Consider the following 27,305-nt stretch of genomic DNA (forward strand, 5'->3'; position numbering starts at 1 on the left):
GCTTGCCCTGTCTTTTCACCGGTGCCTGGAAGTATAAGTCAGTCTCCACTGACTTATATATTTGCGAGCCCAGGAGTAAGGTGCGGTTTTGGCACGGGGAGGACACTCTAGGACTTGGTAATACCGCTTTCACACTGCCTAAACGTTTTAGAAACCGGTATTTTGAAACAGTATTTAAAAAAGGGGTCTGAGCCTTCACATTGCAGTAGATTACCGTTTTAAATACCGTTTAAGTACCATTCACATCAGTCAACCCGTTTAATCCCCTGAACACGTTTCAAGGCAGAATGCAGGGGACAGCCTATCACAGGTCTGTAATCTGTTGTTTTTACTAAGTACCGTTTCAGAGCCATTCTCACTGCATAAAAAACGGCTCTGAATCGTGTAGGACTCTGCTTTTTAAACGTGTTGAAATACCGGTTATCTTTAACCGGTAAATCAACTCTGGCGCTTTCTGACTGCAGCCTTAAACGTTTTAAAATGGAATATAACCGTTTAACAAGTGCGGTGTGAAAAGGGTTATAAGCTGCAATTTTCGCAGCTTACTGAGTCAACCAGAATTCGGCCCTAGGCTTTAACATAGGTTTATAAGTACAGGTTTTTATGTGGTAAGATGGCTTTAAGCTACACATAGGGATCAGTATGAAAACATAATAATTACACAATTCGGCATATCCTGCATTTATCTACGCGCAATCACTACGTGCAAATATCCCATTTCCACCTCTTTAGCTGAAAGCGGAGAAGATACTGCGTTATATGCAACTCTGCAAGGAGTACAGCGGTACAGCATGCTAAGCAAATGCCTGAGAACTGCATAAGACGTACTGTACGTCACCCGATCACACCGTACAACCATCATATACAGCTCCACTGGCATGGACAGTCCATTACAACACATATATAGTGGGGGCGATTTATCAATGGATGAAATACAGGAAACGGTTAACGTCAGCAAGGACACAGCCATATAGTATATCTGCTGAAACGGACCTGGCCAAGCAGCAAATACAGGTCAAGCTGCTCTGGTCTTGTATCTCCATGCAGCACAGTAATAGGTTTCTGGCGATTAAACTAAATCTATTACAAAAATAAATAAACCGGATTACCGGAAAAGGGGACGATTTCTTTAGTTTATTGTTGCATGGACTAGAAATGTCCTCACTTTGTATTATTAATGTCTATGTGTGTAATACTAAGAAAACTGTATAAAAAAAATGATTTAATAAAAAAAAAAGGGGGGGGAGAGAAATGTCCTCACTAAAGGTACCCATACACTAGTAAGATTTATCTTCAGATCTGGCTGGTTGGAACTAAAACATGGTTATGGATGAGTGACAGTTTGTCAGTTTTCCAGCATTTCCAAGCAAATGGTCAACTGTCATTTGCTCTCATCCATAACCAGGTTTTTGTTCCAACCAGACAGATCTGCAGATAAATCTGCGTGTGTATGGCTACCTTTAGGCCTTTATTCAGATCTGAGCACAGTACAAATTTGTTTGGGAAAATGGGCAAAACATGTGCACTGCAGGCGGGGCAGATGTAACATGTGCAGATAGTTAGATTTGTGTGAGTTATTTTGTTTCTGTGCAGGGTAAATACTGGCTGCATTATTTTTACACTGCAATTTAGATTTCAGTTTCAACACACCCCACCCCAATTTAACTCTCGTGCACTGCAGTTGGAGCAGATGTAACATGTGCAGAGAGAGTTAAAGTTGGTTGGGGTGTGTTGAAACTGAAATCTAAATTGCAGTGTAAAAATAATGCAGCCAGTATTTACCCTGCACAGAAACAAAATAACTCACACAAATCTAACTATCTGCACATGTTACATCTGCCCCACCTGCAGTGCACATGGTTTTGCCCATTTCCCCAAACAAATTTGTTATTAATAATAATAACTATAGCCCCGCAGCCCCCGCGGTGGCGGGGAGGTGCTGAGAAGGTGTGGGCACGGAGGGTCTGCGGGGCTATGGTTACCCGCTGCCGTCTGCGGGTACCGGCTCCTACTGCCCCCCCCCCCCCCTGCGGCCGGTACCTCCAGCTGCTGCCACTTCTGTAGGGTCCTCCCGGCTCTCCTGGCTCCAGCTGCTACGATAATAAAAAGTAACAAAGTAACACTCAGAAAATGGCTGCCCCCCATACAGCAGACCATTTTTAAAGGTGGCTAGAGGAGGCCGCCGTCTCCTCTAGCATCCTCAAAAACTGTCTGCATTATGTGGGCAGCCATTTTCTGAGTGTTACTTTTTATTAGCAGGAGGAGCCAGGAGAGCCAGGACCAGAGTCCCAACAGAAGCGCCGTCGGCAGCACGTACCGGCTGCACGGGGGGGGGGGGGATGGGATGTGGGCACTTTGTTTGTTAACCCTGGGGGGGGGGGGGCTGCCCCAATTTGCGGCGTGGGGTTGCAAATTAATTAGTTACGCCACTGAAGTACCTGATGCCTTTTTTGCACTACTTTGGTAAATGCATATACTTACTGTATTTGTTGTTATTGCACTTATAGTCTATAAGACATATATACATACATACATTAGACCAGAGATTTAATCAAGTCGACTGCGGTACTGTGGTCAAACATGGCTATACTTAAAACCTGAACTGTTCCCTGCGGAAAGTGTTTGCAAACCACCGACAGTCACCTTAAAGTTTGAGAAGCAGAAAGGAAACAATTATTCAAATTTCACTTTTCATGTTGTGGGTGTAATAATCACCAAATCATTTCATACTCCAAGCACACAAATCATAAAAAGGAGCCTACTAAATATTCATTGAAAAGATTATTGTTGGTGCATCAAAAAAAAAAAAAAAAAATAATAATAATAAAAAAATTCCGCTCTCTGACTTTTTTTTATTTATTGAAGTTCATGGAACAAAAAGCAACATTTAAATATTTGATGCTGGCAAGCACAGTTCTTATTCAAGGGCAGAGGATATTGTTTGATTAAGGACTGAAGAAAGCCTTGGAATGTACATGCATTTCTCGATAACCATTTGAAACAAACAAATGAAAAAAAAAAAAAAAGAATATTAAGTTCTCATCTCCAAGGTGCTAGGGAAACGCTCATGCGTGCGTGCGTGTGTGTGTGTGTGTGCCCATCAAATTAATACACTATGGTCCTGATTCAAACCTAATGGCACGGCTGTGAATTAGCAGCCCAGGCATTTTAGGGGAAGGTCAGTCCGTTTCGATCACAGCTGCCGAGTAAGTCCCGGGCTACACATAGACTGCACACACTGGGTAAATCATTTGAAGGTGAACGGCTTGCAAATGGCAACACTCAAAGGGTTAAAAAAATAAAAAAAATTGTGCAGGAAAAACATTTTTGTACAGTGGCGACTTATTACCTTTCTGACCGATGTTGCTGGTGTGTGTCTGCATTGTGCCTGAATCTGATCTGATAGATGGCTGTTGTCACCAGGCGGTGGAGCCCAAATACAGGGAATACGGGGCAGATCAAAAGTCCGGCGCACAACTACAGGTTGGCTTCTAAGGGACTGCATGGGCTGCAGCCCAGATAAGCCACATAGGGCTGCTGTAATAACAGGGGAGTGGCTTCCCGTGGGAAGTGCTCTCTGATACACAAGTTTCCCTGCGCATTTTACACACATGCTTACGCATCATGTGCACGACTAGCCGTGCTATGCTGTAAATTGTCGCACCCGCGGCTCATCTGCTACAAGCAAATGGCTGTTGGGAGCAGACATTTTTTTCTGCTCCCACTTGCCAGTGGGAAGCCACTGACATAGCTTGGTAGTCCATGCAGGTGGCAGATTTTTGGGGGGCTTCAGTCCTTATGAAAAATCGGTTTGTTTATATACGAATGCATCACTATACAAATTAGGAAATTACAGGTTTACCAATAGCAGATCCCCAATGTTTTCTGCAGGCAGTTTCTGGTATTGATTTCATAGTGCACAATAAGTACTTCATTAAATTCAGTGCACGCAGGATGGTTTAAGGAGAATAGCCAGGGAAATAGTATAGAGAGTAGGTCTACACTGAAAAGTAAAATGCAATAATATCAGTCTCTAATATACAGTGTTTAATACTAGATGAATGATTCTGTAACTGAGAAGGACAGCGGGGCCGGGGGCAGCAGCAGGCAGCGGGGCCGGGGGCAGCAGCAGGCAGCGGGGCCGGGGGCAGCAGCAGGCAGCGGGGCCGGGGGCAGAAGCAGGCAGCGCGGCCGGGGGCAGAAGCAGGCAGCGCGGCCGGGGGCAGAAGCAGGCAGCGCGGCCGGGGGCAGAAGCAGGCAGCGCGGCCGGGGGCAGAAGCAGGCAGCGCGGCCGGGGGCAGAAGCAGGCAGCGCGGCCGGGGGCAGAAGCAGGCAGCGCGGCCGGGGGCAGAAGCAGGCAGCGCGGCCGGGGGCAGAAGCAGGCAGCGCGGCAGGGGGCAGAAGCAGGCAGAGTGGCAGGGGGCAGAAGCAGGCAGCACGGCAGGGGGCAGAAGCAGGCAGAGTGGCTGGGTGCAGGAAGTGTCACTCAGAGCAGGCAAAGTTTTTGGAACCACTGCATCACCTATTATCAAAAGTATTAAAAAAGGCTTTCAAATTAGCTTTGGAGTGGGGGGGGGGGGGAGCAGGCGTTTACTGGGCGTCTCCACAAAAACCGTGGGTGTGCCGAGGAAAATGATGGGAGTCCCCATGTGAATGCAGGTGGGCACCTGCCTTCCAGGGGTGGGAGGCTGATGTCACAGAATGCCCGCCCCCTTCTCGGACCTGTATGACGCAGGTCTTGGTCAGTCCAGACTGACTTTGATTTGCGAATAGGATGTGGTGGGCATTCCTGCAAGTGGTGTTAGAAGGCTCGCTAAGCAGCACATTTTCGCTGCTTACCGAGTCAATCAGAATCACCCCATTGGTCAGTAGCCTGAAGAGGGGCATCTGTCACCTACATCGAGGTAATGCGGCCCTTTATCCAGCCAAGGCGGAATATACAGCAATGGGACATTTGCGAGATCACACATCTTATTAATAAGTTGCATTCTCATGAATATTTGTTTCATCCCACAAATGGGAGATTTTGTGCTGTCTCCACAATTAAATAGAAAACGCACAATTTATTCTTGTAGAGAAAAGTAAAACCATTAAAAAGAAAATGCATTAATTATTCAGAGTTAAAAGGACAGCAGCTCCCAGAATTGGGAAACAGGCGGTTAAACACTTAGGAACCTCTGCCCCAATGTAAGGCGTTAATAATTGATGGAGAATGTAACAATAAAACCTATCAATTAAGAATAAAAGACAAAAATAGCCATGCTGATGGACCGGATTGGCAATATAACATTAGACATTACAGAAAATAGTCCTTTTATTGGGATGTGACTATGATGCACCAAAAGACTCTGCCGATTTATTTAATATGCAAAGCTGTCGCGGTTTGGTGAGACCGCACACACATCTGTACAGTAGAACACACAAGCTATGCGAAATCCATCGATGAACCAGGGTCCATGATGTTCCAATCTGATCTTAAATGTATTTAATGTATCTGCCATCACCACCTCCACTGGCAGCAAGTTCTACACCTTCACTGCCCTCACCATAAAGAACGAAGAACCCCTTCCTTCTAATGGTAGGAAACCTCCTCTCCTTTAGTTTACGTGGATGCCCTCTTGTCTTGGTCACTGAGGGTAAAGAGGACACTTGATAGTTCCTTATATTGCCCTTTAATATATTTACACAGGTTAAGCATGTCTCCTCTTGAATGTCTTATTTCAAGTTTAAACATACCTAGTTTGGCCAATAGTCTTCGTAACCCATGTTCTCGATCCCTGTGATAAGCTTAATTGCCCTACGCCGAACTCTCTCCAGTTCAATATAAATAATGTCTGTTTGCAGCGTGGGGCCAAAACTGCACTCCAAACTCAAGATGAGGCCTAACAAGTGCTTTAAATAGTGGCACAATAACAGTGTCGTCTCTTGATTCTATACATCATTTATGTTGATTTCATAAACATCAAAGAATCTGAAATTTCAATGAGGGTGTGTAGACTTTTAGATCGACTGCACTTCAGATTAACAGTAAAGAAATAAAAACCCAAAACCCTAAACTGCATCCATCTAACAATCAACCCCAATGCTATCGCCAGTCCACACCAGCAACAACGTTGTAGTTGTTAAATTCAACACATTTGCTACCAAATCACGTGCTCAAACATTTACCAGAAGAAAAACAAATCTATTAGAAAAATACAAATGTGTCCAACAGACCTGGGGGGGGGGGTGTCATACAAATTACCCATTCAACTGACTGAGTCGCAACATAGTTGGGAAACTGCCACAATCAAGAGTAAAATAAAAGACCCCAAGCAAGAAGCAGTAATTGTCAGATTGTGTCACGGTCACCCACGAGAATGATTGCTGTTCAGGAGGAGAAGACAACCTGGCTACAATGACAGTGATTAGGATTGGAAGGCTGCCCACAGATCTAACATCCTAACTACTCTGCAGACCAAACACCTCAAATCAGCAGTAACAACATGCATTTAAACAGCTAATCAAATAAACCCAACAGATTAAAGGACAATTTAACCCCTTTCCATTGAGCCACTGCCGGGTTATCACCAGAATAACCCAGGTATTTAGAGGCAGTGGAGAAAGCATCACCTGCCCCAAAGACATGCACAAGTATACGATGCAGAAGAATACGCACGCTGGTAAAGCATTTGATCATATCTTGTTTAGAACAGAGATGCCTCATATAATATTCCAGCAATTGCATCATACATGCGTTTTTGGCGCACCAGGTACCGCACAGTTTCGTTTTCACTCCAATGCAAATCTCGATTGCAATGGCATGAAAAGAAAAAAAAAAAAAAAAACACCTCTTTGCGGTATACGGTCATTAAGTCGACAAGCATTTGGTTTACACAAATATGTCGACATGCAGAAAGGTACACAAGGTCTAGGCAGACATGACAGGAAGACACAAGCATTAGGTCGACAGTCAAGAGGTAGACAGAGTTTTTCACTGTTTTTTGAGCGGACAAGTGCCGACAGGTGGTATTTCATGCCCTACCATCCACTAGGGCAGGGCTGGGCAATTGCGACCCTCCAGATGTTGATGAACTACACATCCCAGGATGCTTAGCATTAGTTTTGCTATGTAGCCATGCTGAAACTGATGCAAGGTATGCTGGTATGTGTAGTTCATTAACATCTGGAGGGCCGCAATTGCCCAGCCCTGCACTAGGGCCCAAAGCATGACGAGCCATGCGCAGGGGGTCGCGGTGCTACGTTTCAGTGTCCATGTTGACTGTGTCGACATTCGGGCCAAAACACACAGTGAAAAACCCCATGTTGACCTTTGACTGTTGACCTAGACCCATGTCGACCTAATGGTGTTGACCTGAGTAGTGGAGACGAATACCCCTTTCACATCGCACTTTTAAAACTGTATATTGCCGTTTTTTTTCCATTTTAAAACGTTTAAGGCTGCAATGTGAAAGTGCCAGAGTTGATTTACCGGTTAAAGTTAAAAAGCAGAGTCCTACACGTTTTAAAGCCGTTTTTTAGGCAGTGTGAATGGCTCTATTTCAATGGCTTGAAACGTGTCCCTTGTGGGTTAAACGGGTTGAATGTTTGAATGGTATTAAATGATTTTTAAAACGGTTTTCACCTGCAATGTGAAAGGTCTCAAGGCTCTGACCCGTTTTAAAGTCCCATTTAAGAATACCGTGTCATTACCCATTTCTGCAATGTGAAAGCAGTATTAATGATCCATACCCCCATACCATCTTCGCTCACTCATGCTATGTGTTGCACACCATGAGGCTAGGACATATCTGCAGGTGAGAAACTCATTCGGGGCATTTATACAGAGCGGAAGATACAACCTACTAGTGTTCTTCGGATGGTTACAGTTTTCATTTACATTAGTGATCAACCGCTACATCCTGGGTTTCTTTTATGTAGTAGAACAGATTATAAATACACTCAGCAATAAAATACAATACATACACGGTTATTTATGTGATACAGTATTGAGATGATAGCATTACTATGGATGATAGCATTACTATGGGAGAGTTAACGGTTGTATAAAACAAGATCTGAAAACCATCAATGTTTTAAAATATTCTAACAAGAGCACAAGACATCGTATCGCTGACTATAAACTTTACGGATAAAATAAAATAGCTATAGTTCGATAAAATGGTCACTACTTCACACTCAACACATTAATTGTACAGAAGTGAAATCCCATCAATTAAGTGAGATCTTACGAAACAACTGATTGCCCGCCGGGCCCTATTCAATGCGGTCTTCCACGACAGCATTGAGCAGGGTATCTCAACAGAACGAGCCCGACATAACAAGCTGCCGCACTCGTTCTGCCGAGAACGGCCGGGAAGTGACGAGTTGCCGGCTGCTGCTCGTGGCCACACCCCCTTCACGTCCCGCTGCAGGCGGGATATTGAATCCCGCCTGCATGTTATCGGTCGAGCTGACCGAGAACGGGACTGGATCACGGCGGTCAAGCAAGCTCGACTGCCGTGACCCTCACATTGAATACCCCCTAAATGTATGGAACCTGTAGAGTTTGATATTATGTACAGTGGGCCAAATTAACAACATAACAGGTCAAGTCTATAATCCAACAAACTGCAGTGTAACACGCAGCATTAACCCCTTCGCTGGTAATCCCGAGAATTTTCCGGGCTATGCCTTAATGCCCAGACTGGCAAGCCCGGAAAATTCTCGAGATGGTGGTTTTTTTTTTTAGGCAGCGCTCCCCAGGAAAAACTTGCCCACTGGGGAGCGCTCCCTAAAAAAAAAAAAAAAAACACCCCACCACTGAAGGGGTTAACACCATCAATAAGGTGGATCTGCATAGCTCACAGATAATGTCCGGTTAGACAGTCAATAGTTTGACACAAAAGCTTCAACGGTCAACAATGTGAAGAAGTCAAAAAAAGCAAAAAGGTCAAAACACATGAAAGGTTGACATAAGACAATTTTTGTTTAATTTTTGGGACTATTCGTAGTATGGCGAGCACAGAGGGCCATGTGAGAGTATACGCTACACTAATTGGGGGTCATGTGCTCAAATGGCGACATAGACGCCATAAATGTCAGTAATGTTAACAGGTTAATGGTTAGCAAAAATCTGCAGTAATAACTCCACACATATTCGGCAGTAGGGTAACAACCAGGAAGATATATCTGAACCACTGCAACTAACATATACGCCAAACCCATTCTGTAATAATGTTTAATGAGTAAAAACAAACCTAAGACTGGATACGCGCTTTGCCAGCAGGACCACCACCGAACTAACAGAGCGGCTGATTCCGGTATGTATTTACCAATCAGCAACTCGCCATTGTTCAGTCAGGATACCCAGCTAGACGGGCATTTGAATTTGCCAACCCTGCTGCGATACTCAGGCCCTGCACCAAGCGTACGGGCAATTGGCGGATAAAATAAGCATACGGCCACAGGCAGATATATGTACCATCAGCGATATGCTGTCTATGAACGACACTTTGATTTACCACCTATTCACTGGGATGGCCAATATATAGCTTAATGTGTACCCAGCTTCACCAGTCTCCCAACCAGCCTCAATGCTGGACTTGGAGGAAGGTTAGAATAGCACCAAATGCTTAAAGCCTCTCCTGTGGCGGCTGATGCACTACCTGCAGTGCAGTGGAGGCTGAAGTACTACCTGCAGTGCAGTGGCGGCTGATGCACTACCTGCAGTGCAGTGGAGGCTGAAGTACTACCTGCAGTGCAGTGGCGGCTGATGCACTACCTGCAGTGCAGTGGCGGCTGATGCACTACCTGCAGTGCAGCGGCGGCTGATGCACTACCTGCAGTGCAGCGGCGGCTGATGCACTACCTGCAGTGCAGCGGCGGCTGATGCACTACCTGCAGTGCAGCGGCGGCTGATGCACTACCTGCAGTGCAGCGGCGGCTGATGCACTACCTGCAGTGCAGCGGCGGCTTCCGGTCATGGAAGCCCCCTGTTGCAGCTAAATCTACAAGGTAGTCACAGTCCAGCACTACCATAGTAGCAGTCTGACTGGCTACCTGAGTCCCTCTTATGCTGGGTACACACCAGGACGACTAGGGCCCGATCCCCACAATCTCGATCCAATTCCGATCAATTGGATGTAGATTGTGTGCTGATTGGGCCCTTTTCTGACCTGCTGTGGACCGATACCGATCCGATGCGCGGTCCCGTGGGTCGGTCGGTCGTTATTGAGATCCTACCTGCTGCAGGTAGGATCTCAATGACGACCATACAGCCGGGTGCGGGTCGCCATCGGATCGGACCCGCTCACGGTGCACATCGTGAGCAGGTCGTGCCCCCCCCCGCGTCACCGTGAGCGGGTCGGACGAGACACTGACGACCCGCTCACGATGTGCATCGTGAGCGGGTCGTCCTGGTGTGTACCCCACATTAGGTAGAGTCTCAGACAGCCAAATAGTAGTAGGTGACCTCCCCCTCCTTTAGGAGCTAGCGGCAAGGTAGAGAGATTTAACAAAGCCCTGCCGTGCTAACAAAGAGAGGCGCTAAGAAGGCGAGTAAAGTAGAATCCGTGCCACAGGTTTTGGGGGGAGTTTTTCTTTTTATTATTATTTTTCACACTTTATCATCCCCGTGGAGTCTGATTGGCAATAGTAAAGTGTGCCAAATGGACTGAAACACATTGCGCAAAGCATGGCAAACAATGCAAGGTGACGCAGCACACAAACTGGGGGGCCACACACGGGTGTGGTATGGGACTCCGACAGTCGGGATCCCGACAGTCATTATCCCGATGTTGGGATCCCGACTGGCCGGAGTCAGACAGCATGGCGAGTGCAAAAAAAACCCTTGCGGGCTCGCTGCGCTCGCCACGCTGTGCTCGCCACGCTGCGGGCACGGTGGCTCGCTACGCGAGCCACCTATTCTATTCTCCTTCTATGGGGGTCGTGGACCCCCACGAGGGAAAATAGCGGGTGGCCGTCGGTCACCCGGCTGCCAGCGTTTTGACAGTCGGGATGCCGACGTCGGGTAAATGACTGTCGGCATCGGGAACCCATCCAGCACCCCCACACTGACTACCGCGATGCCTCTGAGTGATCTGGAATGACGGATGCAATGTAACGAATGGGTTTATAACTGCAGAAAGAAGTTTAAATGCAAAGTTACAGCATTCATCGCGGTGCAAGCATGCGTTATGTGATACTTAAATACAGCAATTCATTCATTACAAGATGTCCACCATCAATACCTTCATCATCAATCCATTTCAATGTGATCGGCTGTCCCTGGCGTAGACTGCACATTTCTCTCACTTCTTCGCATAGTTCCTCATAACTCATTGATGCTCCCAGGCGGGTGATGAGAATATCTCTGCAGGACACAGAACAGATGGAAGGGTAAGACAAAGGGATGTTCTAGTGGAGAGTCAGAACATTGACATTTACAGCTTAAGGTGTGTTACAGGTTTCAACATTCTACCGGGTATTATTTCCTGGTATCATTCTGCGGTGACACTTCCACGAACTGCAGTTAAATTATAATGTGGGGTGTCGCATCCAAATGAATATACAGATAGAAAAGAAAAAAGGTCTTAACTGCGCTATAGCTAGTAACAGGCAACAGGCGTTACAGTTGGTTTCAAATCTAAAATCTTTTTTACTTGGTGGGACTGCTAATCTCTGGTCTTTCAGGGGTGCGCCGTCATATTCCTCACATTTAGCGGAAGCCTGAACCTATTATTAGCCACATTTTATCGGAATACGAGCCCGAAGCGTGGCGAGCCCCGTACTTAACATGTATTTTGCGTTCCCTCGCAGGGCTCGCTACGCTCCGGGCTCGTATTCCACGTCACCTCGCTGCACTCGCCACACTATATAAAATCAACTCCACGCTGATGTGGATAGTGGGGGTATGAAAAGGTCGGAGAACACGTACCGCTGCGCTCGCCACGCTTCGGGTTCACGTTGATCGTGGCGTTAACAATGGGGGGGCAATTCACATAGTAATTACCCATCAGGGTGGGTATACAATTAAAAATGGGGTCTGGGGGGCATTAAACATTGGTTCCAATGTAAAATCGGGTCTCACGGACTATTTAACATTGGATCCAATGTAAAAATCGGGTCGAATTGGTCGCATCGCATGCGATTTGGTCGCATACAATACTACCGATTTTTCCAACCCGATGTCAAAATCGGGCGCCCAGATAATACACAAGTACCGAATTAGCTGCGCTATATAAGAAACTGTGGTACTTGTGTATTATCTGGGCGCCCAATTTTTTCATCGCATGCCACTAATTAAGGCATGCGATGCGATGGGAGCCGATTTCAGGGGTTTTGGAACCCGCCTGTACAATTTTTATATCGCGTTGCGTCGACGCGGTCATGCCCGATTTGGGCTTATTCCAATGTTAAATGCTGCTACGCTATATAAGACGCTGTAACGGAATCTGCTGCGCTGTATAAGACACTGTAACGGAATCTGCTGCGCTATATAAGACACTGTAACGGAATCTGCTGCGCAATATAAGACACTGTAACGGAATCTGCTGCGCTATATAAGACACTGTAACGGAATCTGCTGCGCTATATAAGATGCTGTAATGCAATCTGCTGCGCTATACGAGACTCTGTAACGGAATCTGCTGCGCTATATAAGACACTGTAACAGAATCTGCTGCGCTATATAAGACACTGTAACGGAATCTGCTGCGCTATATAAGACGCTGTAACGGAATCTGCTGCGCTATATAAGACACTGTAACGGAATCTGCTGCACTATATAAGACACTGTAACGGAATCTGCTGCGCTATATAAGACACTGTAACGGAATCTGCTGCGCTATATAAGACGCTGTAACGGAATCTGCTGCGCTATATAAGACGCTGTAACGGAATCTGCTGCGCTATATAAGACGCTGTAACGGAATCTGCTGCGCTATATAAGACACTGTAACGGAATCTGCTGCGCTATATAAGACACTGTAACGGAATCTGCGGTACTTGTGTAATATCTGGGCGCCCAATGTTAAAATCGCATGCCTTAAGTTAAGGCATTCGATCAGACCCGACCGACCCGATTTTCGGGGTTTTTAAGAGGTTCCCGTACAATTAAAAAAAAAAAAAAAGCGGTCGCATTATAATGGCATACACGCTAACGTAGTGAAATCAGGCGCCGTGCTAATACACAAGTACCTACACCCCTTATATCTAATCAGAACGCTTAGGGGGTATTCAATCCCAGTCGAGCATATAATTTTGTCAAGCTTTTTAATTTGTTCGAGCTCGTCTATTCATTCTGACTTTCTCGATTTTCGGGGTGAGCTAGTCTGATTTTGGGATTAGTTTTGCTCGCTTGGCGAGATGACCAATTTTTAAATTGTCGAGCATATTTGGCTGAGATTTCTCGGGATACTTTCATCTGTCTATTCAATGTGGATTATTGTTCAGGTGCTCGACTGCTTCAAAGCAGTTACTCTCCTTTTTTAACTCGCCTCTTTCAGTAGTCTTAATAGGGTACTTTTAATTTACAAAGCTGCCCCATAAGCATGCCTATTCCCAAACCACAAGATTTTTTGTTTATGTAACTCTTCTAAGCTCATATTTTTAATTTTTTGAATACTTTTATTCCATGGTTTACTTTACAAGAGTGATTAAAATGTTGTGCATTGCATACTGTACTTTAGATTTCCAAAGTTTGCTGCTGGAGAATATGGGGGACATTTACCAAAATGGATTCGTAGAAAAAAGGTGTATTCGTAGGCAGAAATACACCTTTTTTTTACGAATTTGTATTTTTGGGATTTACAATCCCAAAAATACAACAATTCGTAGTCCTAAAGATGAAACATTCGTATTTGTATTTACAAATACGAATGTCTACACCATCGATAGGATACGACAGAAATCACCATTCAAAAGAATGGTGGTTTCTGATTTACTAAGCAGCCGTATTGAGAATACGGCTGCTTAGTGGTGTAAAACACCCACGCAAATACGACAGGAAAATAGAACACCATTTTCCTGTTCTATTTGCGTTTTAGCCTGCACGGATCAGTCAGATCCGTGCAGGCTGCAGTGTAAAAAAATAGAAAAATAAATAAATAAAACAAAAAAACGGCGTGGGGTCCCCCCCACAGCTATAACCAGCACCAGGCTGAAGGAGCCGGGGCCGGTAATTAAAAATCAGGGAGCCCGACAAATAGGGGTTCCCCGATTTTTAACAACCAGCCCCAGGCTCCAGGTCCGGGGCTGGTTCCCAAAATACGGGGGACAAAATGAGTAGGGGTCCCCCGTATTTTAAGAACCAGCCCCAGGCACAACCAGCCGGCAGGGTAATGTCACAGCCGGGGGACACTTATAATATAAGGTCCCGCGGCCAAAACATTCTCCCTACCGACCAGTCAGCCTGGCCAGGGGCCCTGGGGGAGTGGGGACCCCCCCAATGAAGAAGTCCCCCCCCTCCAGGACTTACCTGACCAGGCTGAAGCCTGGTGCTGTCCTCGATGCCCCTGGGCGGTGGGCATCGAGCTGATAAATGGTGTAAAAAAAAGATGAACCTATTGTTTTTTACTGTGGCACTACAAGTGCCAGCAAACCTCCCCAGCAAGCTGGGACTTGGAGAACCACAAGTCCCAGCCTGCTGGGCATTAAAGGGCCCGCTGGCACTTGTAGTTCTACAGTTAAAAAAATAGTGCACAAAACACACTGATACACTTTTAAAATAAAACTTTATTACACACAAAGCCCACACATACTAATACTTACCTATCTTCTTCCCATAGGTCGCCCTGGTCCTGTGTCGGCGTCTTCTGGTCCTGTGTCGTCTTCTTCCTCCATGTCGACCGTCGCTGTCGCCGTCCGGATCCGACGAAATCCATTTGGGAAGCTGTGGAAGGAAACCATACTCACCTGTCCCAGCGCGACGTAGTCCAGGTAAGGGTCTTTGCAAAAAAACAAACCGACACCCCGAAACCAGACCGGACTGACGGCGACGCACGTGTGTTTGTTTACATCGTGCGGCTCCGCCTCCCGAATGCCGCTATTGGCCGCCTTGCGGCCTAGCGGCTCCTGATTGGCCGCTAGGCCGCAAGGCGGCCAATAGCGGCATTCGGGAGGCGGAGCCGCACGATGTAAACACCGTGCGTCTCCGTCAGTCCGGTCTGGTTTCGGGGTGTCGGTTTGTTTTTTTGCAAAGACCCTTACCTGGACTACGTCGCGCTGGGACAGGTGAGTATGGTTTCCTTCCACAGCTTCCCAAATGGATTTCGTCGGATCCGGACGGCGACAGCGACGGTCGACATGGAGGAAGAAGACGACACAGGACCAGAAGACGCCGACACAGGACCAGGCGACCTATGGGAAGAAGATAGGTAAGTATTAGTATGTGTGGGCTTTGTGTGTAATAAAGTTTTATTTTAAAAGTGTATCAGTGTGTTTTGTGCACTATTTTTTTAACTGTAGAACTACAAGTGCCAGCGGGCCCTTTAATGCCCAGCAGGCTGGGACTTGTGGTTCTCCAAGTCCCAGCTTGCTGGGGAGGCTTGCTGGCACTTGTAGTGCCACAGTAAAAAACAATAGGTTCATCTTTTTTTTACACCATTTATCAGCTCGATGCCCACCGCCCAGGGGCATCGAGGACAGCACCAGGCTTCAGCCTGGTCAGGTAAGTCCTGGAGGAGGGGGACCCCTTCATTGGGGGGGTCCCCACTCCCCCAGGGCCCCTGGCCAGGCTGACTGGTCGGTAGGGAGAATGTTTTGGCCGCGGGACCTTATATTATAAGTGTCCCCCGGCTGTGACATTACCCTGCCGGCTGGTTGTGCCTGGGGCTGGTTCTTAAAATACGGGGGACCCCTACTCATTTTGTCCCCCGTATTTTGGGAACCAGCCCCGGACCTGGAGCCTGGGGCTGGTTGTTAAAAATCGGGGAACCCCTATTTGTCGGGTTCCCTGATTTTTAATTACCGGCCCCGGCTCCTTCAGCCTGGTGCTGGTTTCGGCTGTGGGGGGGACCCCACGCCGTTTTTTTTTTTAATTTATTTTTTCTATTTTTTTTTACACCTTGCAGCCTGCACGGATCTGACTGATCCGTGCAGACTGCTAGAAATAATTCGTATTAGCGGCCGTATATACGGCCGCTAATACGAATCATTACACCATCGGAGGGTTACAAAGCAGTCGTATATGACTGCTTTGTAACTGATCCTCCGGAACACGACTTTGCATACGACTTAAACAGTCGTATGCAGTCGTAGGGAAAATACCAATACGAAAAACTAGGTTTTTCATATTGGTAAATTTCCCCCGATATTTCCGAAGCTTTCTATGAGTATGCTTGAGGATTACCTGAAATTATGAGACCAGTGAACCAGTTGATTTAAAACTATTTGTTAACGTGTCCCTCATGGTTTGGTTAACGTATGTATGTAGGGTAGCCACATATCCATAAATTTAACAAATAACTTTTCTTTATTTGTTGCAGTCACTGTCCAGTCCATTGAGAACATGTATTGGAGTCTAGGATGTAACAGTGTAAGCGGGAGCTGGCGTTGTGTCTATCCACTTTGAAAGGATGGGGTTTTTTTTCCAGCGGCTACCAATTTAACAAGAGGCATGTGCCATAGGGCACTGCAAGCAAGTTCATACTCCCTAGTATATATATATATTCCAGAATGCCCAATCCCTTGATATCTGGAAGTGAACGTTCTCCAACCCATTATTTAAAAGCATTTTTTTTTTTCTGGTTAACACAAATCTCCTATACTAAAATCGCTCAACACAAAATCAGTTGCGCAAATCTCTCATGGGGCCTACACACAGCAATTTTAGCCTTTTTTTTTTGTTGAGCGATCTGACTAGGTCGCTATCGCCGGGCTAGATATTTTAAGCATGCCTGAAATATCTAGTCATCGTCGGTGTTCTATCTATTAAAAACACAGACAGTGACAGGTCGCTCAGCGCACAACTTTCCAGGAATTAAGGAGTAGATTTATTAAGCTCGGTGAAGTGATAAAGTGTCCGGTTTTTATCACCGGCCAATCAGCTCATACCTGTCATTTTTTAAACCAAGCCTGTAACTTCACAGTTAGCAGCTGGTTTTTATCACCGGCCAATCAGCTGCTAACTGTGAAGTTACAGGCTTGTTTTAAAAAGGACAGGTAGGAGCTGATTGGTCGGTGATAAAAAAACAGATATTTAATCACTTCACGAGCTTAATAAACCTGCCCCAAAGAAACTGAGACAAAGCCGTTTACTACACATTCGCAACTGGGAAAAACACCATGCCATCTATCTGCAAACACATTAACCCACTGCGATTATACACAATGCCGCTAAAGCAAGTCTCCTTTTAATGAGACAGATATAGAGATTGTTGTTGAACTGCATATCCCAGGAATGCCCTGCTACAGTTTTGGTCTTTGGTCATGCTAAAACTGTTGCAGTGCATGCTGGGTTCCATAGTTCAACAACAGCTGGATGGCCAAAGGTTCCCTATCCCTGGTGTAGATCAACAGGTACCTTTTTGGGTGAAAATGTCAACACCAGAGCACTGAGACCATACTTAGGTGTACCACTGCATTTGCCATGCTTCAGGACAGGATCCTTGCTACACTTGGCACACCTTACCATTCCCAATCAGAAATCCATGTGGATGGTAAAGAACGTGTAGACTATGACAACCTAGACCTTTTAACTGTCTACCAAGACAGTCAGCCATCCAAATACACCCCCTCCAAAAAAATACTATGTTCATGCCTTTAGTCCACGTGTACACAAAAATAAGCCCATGGAATTGTCTGTTCCTCTGTAAGAGAAAACGAAGCTTTTCTACAAGAAAAACCATTTGGTTACGGACCATATATTTTTACCATGTTTCAGCTGTATACATAAAATCCAAAAAAGAGTATTAATGGTAAATATAAACCTTTAAGTACTGAAATTTCACTCCAACAACAAGGTGTATGGGAGGTTAAAAAAAAAAAAAAAGCCCTTCGTCTGAAGAAGACTTGAACAAACTGCTAAAATAAACCAAAATGTACAAAACCCAGAGACAATGTTTAAGTACAAGAATGGCAAGTCATTTAACTTACACAACAACTGTAACAAAGACGTTTTGTACATTTTGTGTGGCGATACAACTCAAGGCAGAGCTGCAGAAAATAACCAGTGTGAGCTACTGTATTGAAAGAATCTCACCTCATGTTTCTTCAAACAATGCATCAATTGTGCATTGCTCCAATGGCATCTATAGGCAATATTTCATTATAGCCACTCATGTTAATAAATGTAAAGAGGGGGAAAAAAATATTATCCATATTAAAAAAACTAAACCCTAGTTTATTTTATTATATTCGTATTTCAGGAGGGAATCTAGAAAAACAAGAAAATACATTTTTAGTACTAATCAATCCCCCCCCGCCGCCATTTCTAACAGGAGAAATAGCGGAGGGTGCCTATTCAACACGGTCTTTCCCAACACCATTGAACAGGCATCTCGGCAGAACGGACCCTTTAGACGTTCGGCTGGGCGGGACATTGAATCCCGCCTGCCGAATATCAGTCGAGTGGGCACAAGAATGGGTGACCCAGGATGGAATACCCCCTTACTAGAAAAAACATGTGTGGGGGACTAGTGCAAACATGAAGATGAGGAACGGTCAATCAAATAGGTTAACATTTTCAAGTTGAAGGAACAAAAATTTGCTTCCAAAGCTAGAATCCTTGGATGCAAAAAAACAATAAAAAAAAATTAACTTCTAGCATTCGGCAAATTTGGGAATGTCCCAGCTTTGAGTGTCAAGCAGAACACCCCCATTGTGTATCCATCCAAACTATCTGATGAGCTGAGAGAACATTACGATCAAGACTTGCACAACTAACCGTAACCCTTTAGTGCAGGGATGAGGAACCTTCAGTCCTCCAGCTGTTGTTGAACTACAAATCCCAGCATGCCCTGCTACAATTTTGCTATTTACCCATACTAAAACTGTTGCAGGGCATGCTGGGATGTGTAGTTTAATAACATCTGGAGGGCCAAAGGTTCCCCATCCCTGCTTTAGTGCCTACACCTAACCCTCCCCAACTGCAGACAGTCGGGATGTTGGGGCCGGCATTGTGAGGGATGTTAGGATCCTGGTACCAGTCTTCTCATCAGTGTCAGGATTCTGGCATCTGTATTCCGACTGTTGGCATCCCAAGCACGGCTATGCCCACAAGATCCTCAATAACAACCCTAAATGGCTGACTAGCTGAGCTCCAGGAATGGATGATGCCAGTTGGCCGAGACTGAATCCTGATAAAACAGAGGTGCTTATGATAGGGCCTCAACATCAAAGGACAAGACTGCGGCATAGCCCATACAACTGGACTGACACTTGGGGGTACAGAACTACAAAACTCTGATCATGTGCAGAATCTTGGTGTTGTCCTGGATGGTGGCCTGACACTTAAACATCAGATATCAGCCACAATCAAATCCTCATTCCTTCATCTGAGGAACATAGCCAGAATCAAACACTTAATTCCCTCTGAAGATCTGCCAAAAGTCACACATGCATTTGTATCATCTCATTTGGATTACTGCAATACCTTGGTCTACCAGCAAAAGAACTTCACCGATTACAGCTGGTCCAAAACACAGCTGCCAGGCTGTTAACTAACCAGCCCCATTCTAGCCACATTAAACCCATTCTCTACTCCCTTCACTGGCTGCCAATAAAACGGCGAATCATTTTCAAGATCAACTGAGTTTCAAAGCCCTACATGGCCAAGGCCCTAGGTACCTGAAGCAGCTTCTGATTCCATACTGTCCCACCCGATTACTGCGATCTGTAGATGAAGTAAGTTTAGCAGTACCTAGGATCACCCATAATTCATCAGTGGGTCGAGCTTTTAGCCATGCGGCTCTGACTTCATGGAACTCTCCTCCCTGCCCAGTCCGAGAGGTCCCCACCCTAGAATGCTTCAAAAACAGACTCAAGACTTTCCTGTTTACTCAAGCATCTCCTTCTTTCCCTTAAGTATTGTTTATGAAAAGTTTTTCTGTACTGTATTACATTCATTCTATATGTTAAGCGCCTTGAGTCCTATTGTAGAAAGAGCGCTATATAAATTATTATTATTAGTCCATTTGTGCATACAGCCGTTGAGGAACAGAACCCAAGCATTTTGTCCCTGTAGGACTTCAAGAGGAGCAGGAGAATAGCTCTATAAAAAAGGAATACAATGTACTAGTTTTGTTGTACTATGCATGCATATTCAGTCACACACAGACATGCAACATTGAGACTAAAACATATTTTTGGTCGCAATGCAAATGCACAGGACCGGACATCTGAGAGAAGTCACTTAAATCCTGTTGTTCTGAACTTTTAGACAGAGACGAAGACTATTTTCCCCCAAAAGCTTCATATGCACAGAAGGATCTAGGGACTCTGGGTATATAACTACTTGAACACTAAAGCCGTGTACACATGGCTGCGATAGGGGCTGATATCACTGGGAATATGAGCGCTGGCGACCATATTGCCAGTGATGGGAGTGTGCCCCGGCGGTGCGCGCTCCCGTTTTCAGCCCCGTTCTAATCGCTGGTCACAGGAGCTTGCTCCTGCGACCAGCTGATTACCTCTGCGGCTCCCCCGGCAGAGGCTCCTTCTCATCAGCGACCATCTTTGGTCGCTGATGTAAAGGAGACACTGAGCAATATATTGCTGAGCAGTATATTGCTAGCAATATATTGCTGAATAATATATCTCCCGCGTGTGTACGGGGCTTAAATCCTGAAAAGTACAGATTTTATAGTCCAGCTTTAAAAAAATAAAAAAAAATAAAAACACACACACACACTGCAAATGTTGTATAGAAAATTACACCAAACACAAAACATTAGATTCAATACATATGACAAAATGATTCATCTGGCTTCTGAACCAGAAAAAAAAACTGATCCCTATGTTGCTGAGGGACCTAGGATAGAAAAGGATTGGAAAAACGAAAAAAAGACTCTCCACCAGTCTCCAAACTTTCAAGTGTTCCCTGAAAACTCACCTCTTCAGGCAAGCCTATCATATTTAAGTTCTACATGCATAACCCTCCGAGGCACTTATGTATTATATAGCTTCCCTTCTGGACTTGTAACTGCTATGCTATTACTGGTGCCTGTCCTTATGTTTCCCCCCTATATCCCTATAGATTGTAAGCTTGCAGCAGGGCCCTCCTACCTCCAAGTCTGTCTGTTGTTACCCAGTTTGTCTTATCACTGTCTACTATTGTAAAGCGCAACGGAATCTGCTGCGCTATATAAGAAACTGTAAGTAAGTAAAAACACATTTCTTGCATTTGTCAAGATCCGCCTCTGGTGGGTCTGTGTAACTGCAATCTGACTCCTGTATGTGTTCTGTGTGCAGTTCACCTTCTACATAATTAGCTCATTACCTCTATGGGCGGTATTCAATGTGAAGGATTCGCTTCACATTCGCCACTGCTCGCTGCCCCTGACCGGCGAATTTGAGTTCCTGCGGCGAACGCCGCAGGGAGCCTGAGGACGGTGGCAGGCAGGGAGAGGGAAGTCTCCCTGCCTGCCCCAGAACACTACACCCGATCATGAATATGTAATGATCGGGTGAAGTGAATATATGAATATCTAATGAGCGGCTCGGCTCCGGCCCCCTGCTGGCTGCTCTGTGTAAAAAAAAAAATATATATATATATAATATATATATATATATATATTTTTTTTTTTAAATTAAATATATATTCATGTGCACAATTCCAGATTTTTTGACACCAATTGTAAAAAACAAAACAATTTATTTTAAAAGTTCACCTTCCACTTCACCATAAAAAGATAGCGATTGCTACTCTGTGAATCATGGCGAAAAAAACCTTGAAATGTATTCGCCATCTGGTCATTGAATAGGGTGATTCACCGTTTTAGTCAGAAATTCGCCTTACAGCACAAAATCGCCATAAAAAGCTGGCGAATCAGCCTCATTGAATACCGCCCTATGTCTCCGGCAGTCCAGCTGCAGTTAAACTGGGCATCAGGAGTCTTGTTCTTAAGCTGCCCATACATCTACAGATCGATTGTCAGATTGGGCTGGTTGGAACAAAAACCTGGTAATATCTGAATGGCAGTTTCCCAGCATTTCAAAGCAAATAGTCAACTGTCATTTGCTCTCATCCATTACCAGGATTTTGTTCCAACCAGCCCGATCTGACATTCGATCTGTAGATGTATGGCTGGCTTTACCCAGCCATCCTGATTGGGACTTGCTTACATGCCCAGCTGTTTTCAAGCCTCCTGCTTGCTAGAACTTCACCTATAACTGTCACTATTCCCCGGCAGATTAGGTCCACCAGGTATTGGGGTGCCACAAGGACTAGGGGAGAAGGTGGCTATTGGAGTTTGGGCAAGGTAATAAGGAACACCAGGGAAGGGTATCCACGAACAGGATGAAACAAGTTGAATCCCTCAAATAACACAGGCAAACTAAAAAGAACAGAGAATGCCAGTTCTGAAAAGCAGCACTGTAAACTATAATGCTGCTTTCAGACCGCAAAACCGGCTTTGACCAGGTATTTTAAAACGGGTCTGACAGCTGTTTTTAAACGATATTTCAGTGCAGTTTTTGTTCCTTCACAACACTGAACCTGTTTTAACCCATAGAAAACCGTGGATGAAACAAAACGGGTCTGAAACAGGTAGGACCCTGCTTTATTACTGTTTAGAAATACCAGTTCAATAGAACCGGTAAATTCACTCTGCACCTTTCAGACTGCACAAATTACGGTTTTAAACCGGTAAAAAACAGCAAAATAACGGGTAAAAAGTGCGGTCTGAAAGGGGCATCAGTGTCCCAGTACAAAAGGTTCAGTATAAAAAGCTGGAAAATGGATAAGAGCAGTCATCTGCATAAACCGATTTAACCAAATTGTCCGAATTACCATTTTTGTCTGTTTTTCCATGTTTAGGAGCAAATGTTCAATTGTCATTTGCTCCCAAAAATTTCCAGATTTATATTCCAATCAGCTAGATAGTAAATATAATCTTACAGAGTGCCTTCATATTTGTGTTCACTCCAGTCCACATTTTGTTGTTCCTAAGCGTATTTGTTCATGTTACCCTTTGTAACTTAATATAGGAAATGTGCACAAATAGATTGTAATTGCTCTGATACAAACTTACCTAACAGGATTGTTACCATAGCAACACTATCATTCTCAAAAAAAGAAATGTATGCTACAGAGATTGATTCACCTTTCGAAACTCCTGCAGGCAAAATATCTTGTTTTAAAAAAAAAAAAAAAAAAAGTTTTTTTTTTAAAAAAGATCTGAATTTTGGGAACAAAAGAGGCCCATGTACCGAGCCATTGTCATGCTGGGAACATAGAAACAGGAAGTAAAATCTAAAGATGGGGTACTTGTGTACTAGCACGGCGCCCATCGCATCGCAGACCATATCGCATGTGATGGTATGCGATGCAACGCGATATCGGCTGATGTTGTACAATGGCATACAATTTTAAATGTATGATATTTTATATGGCATATAATGTCATGCAATGCGATGCGATTATAAATTGTATAAGCACCCTAATGGGTGGTTACAATGGTTAAATGCACCCCCACGCCACCCCCAAGTATAAACGTGAACCCTGAAGCGTGGCGAGCGCAGCGAGCCCGCGAGGGGCGGCGGTACGCGTCCTACGACCTTTTCATACCCCCACTATCCACGTCGGCGTGGAGTTAAGAATAGAAAGTGTGGCGAGCGCAGCGAGCCACCGAGCCCGAAGCGTGGCGAGGGGACGCGGATACCTGTGAAGCCCGCGAGGGGACGCTCGCCACACTTTCTATTCTCTACTCCACGCCGACGTGGATAGTGGGGGTTTGAAAAGGTCGTAGGACGCGTACCGCCGCCGCTCACCACGCTTCGGGTTCACGCTTATACTTAGGGGGTGGTGTGGGGGTGCATTTAAGCATTGTATGCACCCATTAGGGTGCTTATACAATTTAACATCGAATATGAGTTAAAATCGCGTCGCATCGCATGCCATCGGGTGTATGGCATGCGATAAAAAAAAAAAATCGGGCGACTAATTATCGGGGCGCCGTGCTAGTACACAAGTACCGAAGATGGTCATGCTGACACTTTTATATTTTGCTTCCCTCTATTACATACTTGCCTACCTGACCCTCTCCATGCGGGAGAAAATGCTCTGCTCCTGGACTTCCCTGGTAATGTAAGATTGCCATCACCTGTGGGGAGCTGGGTAAAGGTATTTCAGCACAGGTGATGGCAATCATACATTACCAGGGAAGTCCAGGAACAGAGCATTTTCTCCCGCATGGAGAGGGTCAGGTAGGCAAGTATCTGTCAACTAGGGTGGCCAATCCCGGGATCGGGATCGGCGGGATCCCGGGATTTGGCCTCCAAAATGCCGGGATTTCAATCCCGGGATTGGAGATTCCAATCCCGGGATTTCGGGATTAGACTGCACATGTGCAGTCTAATGCCGGGCAGCGTCTGAGCACCCGCTCAGACGCTGCCCGGCTTCTCCCATACCCGGCGTGCGGCCTGCGCAGCGTGATGAGGTCAGCTGTCACGCTGCGCAGGCCACACAGTGGAGCCGCCCACACACCCAGCAACCCGGCTTATCAGCACACGCCCGCCCACCTGCCAAGCTACGCGACCACCCGAACAGCTACCCAGCCGCCCAGCTGAAGCTGCCCGCCCACCCAGCTGAAGCTGCCCACCCGAAGCTGCCCACCCACCCAGCTGAAGCTGCCCAGCTGAAGCTGCCCACCCGAAGCTGTACACCCGCCCGCCCAGCTGAAGCTGCCCACCCGCCCAGCGGACATACCTGCAGCCCACCCGGCTCCCAGCAATATCTGCACGCTCGCCCACCCACCCAGCACCCGCAAATGTAAGTTCTGTGAATGTGCAGGGTGGCCGGGGCGTTTTTTTTTTTTTCAAATTAGGGAAGCCAATCCCGGGATTGAGCATTTTTCAATCCCGAATCCCGGGATTGAAAAAATGCCCCGGGATTGGCTTCCCTACTGTCAACCTTATCATTGTTGATTTTCACAGGTTCGACCATATCCTTTACATTGTTCCCACTTAGATAACCAATTCCATAAAGCCACCTGTGTCCCATCTCTTCAAAGTGATCAGCAATCTCATTAATTTTCAAGTAAAGCCCTGTACACATGCATCGATTTTTCCCGATTTTCGATTCGATTTTGCTTATAGAAGCAAAATTGAATCTAATCCTAAACCAAATCGAATGGTTTTTGTGTCACTTTCGATCTGCTTTCGATTCGATGCTGGCTCCCGTTTTCACAAAATCGAACAGAAAAATCTACTGTGCAGCCAGGGAAATATCGAATGTGTACAATGTACCAAGAATGTTTATCGAATCCGATATATAATGCAAAAGTACAGATCTAATGCCAAATCGAATTGAAAGATCTAATGCCAGAGCTAATAGAAAATAGAATCTAACATTGAATCAAATGCAAATCGATGTGTGTGTACGGCCTTAACAGAGGCAAAACCGATGTAAAGTTCTGTGTGCACTTTACCATACAAGTCTGTAAGCTGTTGTTTAACTACACATCCCAGCATGCTCTGCTTCAGTTTTCCTATTTGGCCATGCTAAATCTGATGAAGAGCATGCTGGGATGTGTAGTTCACCAACATCTGTCAAGGTTAGCCATGAAGGCACTATAGCATGTGTGTGACACAGTCCAGAATTACCTGGACTACGCAAACAGATGACAGCCTTAACTTGGTCATCGTTGATGCTAGTTTAACTGGAGCCTATTAAATAAACAAACCGGTATGGGGACAGGTGACCTTATATAGTCACCACCTGCAACATGAATGCAATAAATGAAACGATCCACCGTGAGTTTCTGATTAATATACAAAGGATGTGATCTCATTACACAAGTGTCTGTAGGTGTTTCAGCAGTGGTAAGATTTAATAGAATCACACATTGAACTGTAAATGATTGACACCCCCCCCCCCCAATCCCAAAAGCTATAAACCGCATCAGTGTGAGTGTGTGTGTGCATAAAACTTTAACACAAACTATGGAGCGTCTCCCAGGCACTAAAATACTGAATGACATGGCTCAATGACGTCACCTGAACCCCGGTGGAATAAGCAGCAATTGATGATGTGGTCAGATTTGCATATTCAAACAATAGGGGAGGAGAGAATCGCTAACAATATTGTCATCAAGCATTTTGTTAAGAAATATCATAGTGTACCTGGAAAATGATAGCTACAACCTAGTTGGTTCCTATGGACAACACTTCTTAGCGCAGGGGGCGTGGTGCAATGGTTCCTGCCATCAAGGCACCATCCCAGATAACACCATACAGGGGGGTGAGGCCACGACTACGGGCAGAATTACCAAGAGTCAGGGGGTACTTCCCGAAATACGCAAGTCTCCGAAACTCAAGTATGATGCAGTGAAGTGAAGCAGCCTTTGTGTACTACATGCAATACATTGGTTTTAATGTTAATTCTATTGACACCAGAGGAGGGGATTTAGGGTACCATGTGAATGGCATTGTGGGAGAACAGCAGCCATGTATACAAATAAGTATAGTTAGATGGAAGGGTGAACACTTTGGTGGCATGTGTTTTCCATGTAGAATAGGTTAGATGTGCATTGATGAAGACTAGTAGCCAACAAAACCTACAGTAGTAGCACTGGAAGTGTATACGCTTCCTAGGGGCAATCCCTGCCCAATGTGCGTCCTACTCGGCCCCAGCCCACTGGCCGTAACGTACTCTCTTCTGCCGTAGAACGGTCATTATTGTGTGCAGCGTTACTGGGAAATAACACTCACAAACGAGAACAGCGTATTAAGTAAACATGAGATGCAGAATATTTCCTATACAGCACTAGACAAAACTGAATCTGTGTTAGAGAAAGAAGAAGAATCTTTGTGCTGTGACTGGAAGTGGTTATCACAGCAGGACAGTCTGCTTCTATCAGCTCTGTGTGCCGCTGTGAGTCTGCAGCATTGGCCGCTCCGTGACACATTCGCTGCCTTGTGAATTAGCAGCATTAGGAAGGCTGAACACGTGTGACTGCAGACAGTAGAAGTCCTTACAAGTCTGTTATTATATAAAAAGTAACTGACCCGCGCCTCCCGAATGTCATGTCAGCAGCCACATATTGAACGGACTGTGCTGCTTGTCACGACGGATTCAGTATGAAATCCCAACGGTCAAAAAACCGACAGCTATTGACAAACGGTCAAAATCCCGACATGGTCAAAATACTGACATATAGAATGTA

At 45.4% G+C, this 27,305-nt stretch overlaps 1 protein-coding gene across 2 annotated transcripts in view; it reads right to left on the reverse strand.

The window, feature by feature from the left end:
• PRKCZ (protein kinase C zeta) overlaps nt 1-27,305 on the reverse strand; it is a 221,098-nt gene that overhangs the window by 164,750 nt on the left and 29,043 nt on the right. For both annotated transcript variants that reach the window (XM_083163334.1, XM_083163333.1), the window contains exon 3: nt 11,232-11,353. In XM_083163334.1, coding sequence (XP_083019460.1) covers nt 11,232-11,353 — 122 coding nt within the window. The remainder of the gene's footprint in view (nt 1-11,231; nt 11,354-27,305) is intronic.

Source organism: Crinia signifera, chromosome 19, assembly GCF_055691185.1.
Source record: "Crinia signifera chromosome 19, ASM5569118v1, whole genome shotgun sequence".
In the NCBI taxonomy this organism is placed as follows: Eukaryota; Metazoa; Chordata; class Amphibia; order Anura; family Myobatrachidae; genus Crinia; species Crinia signifera.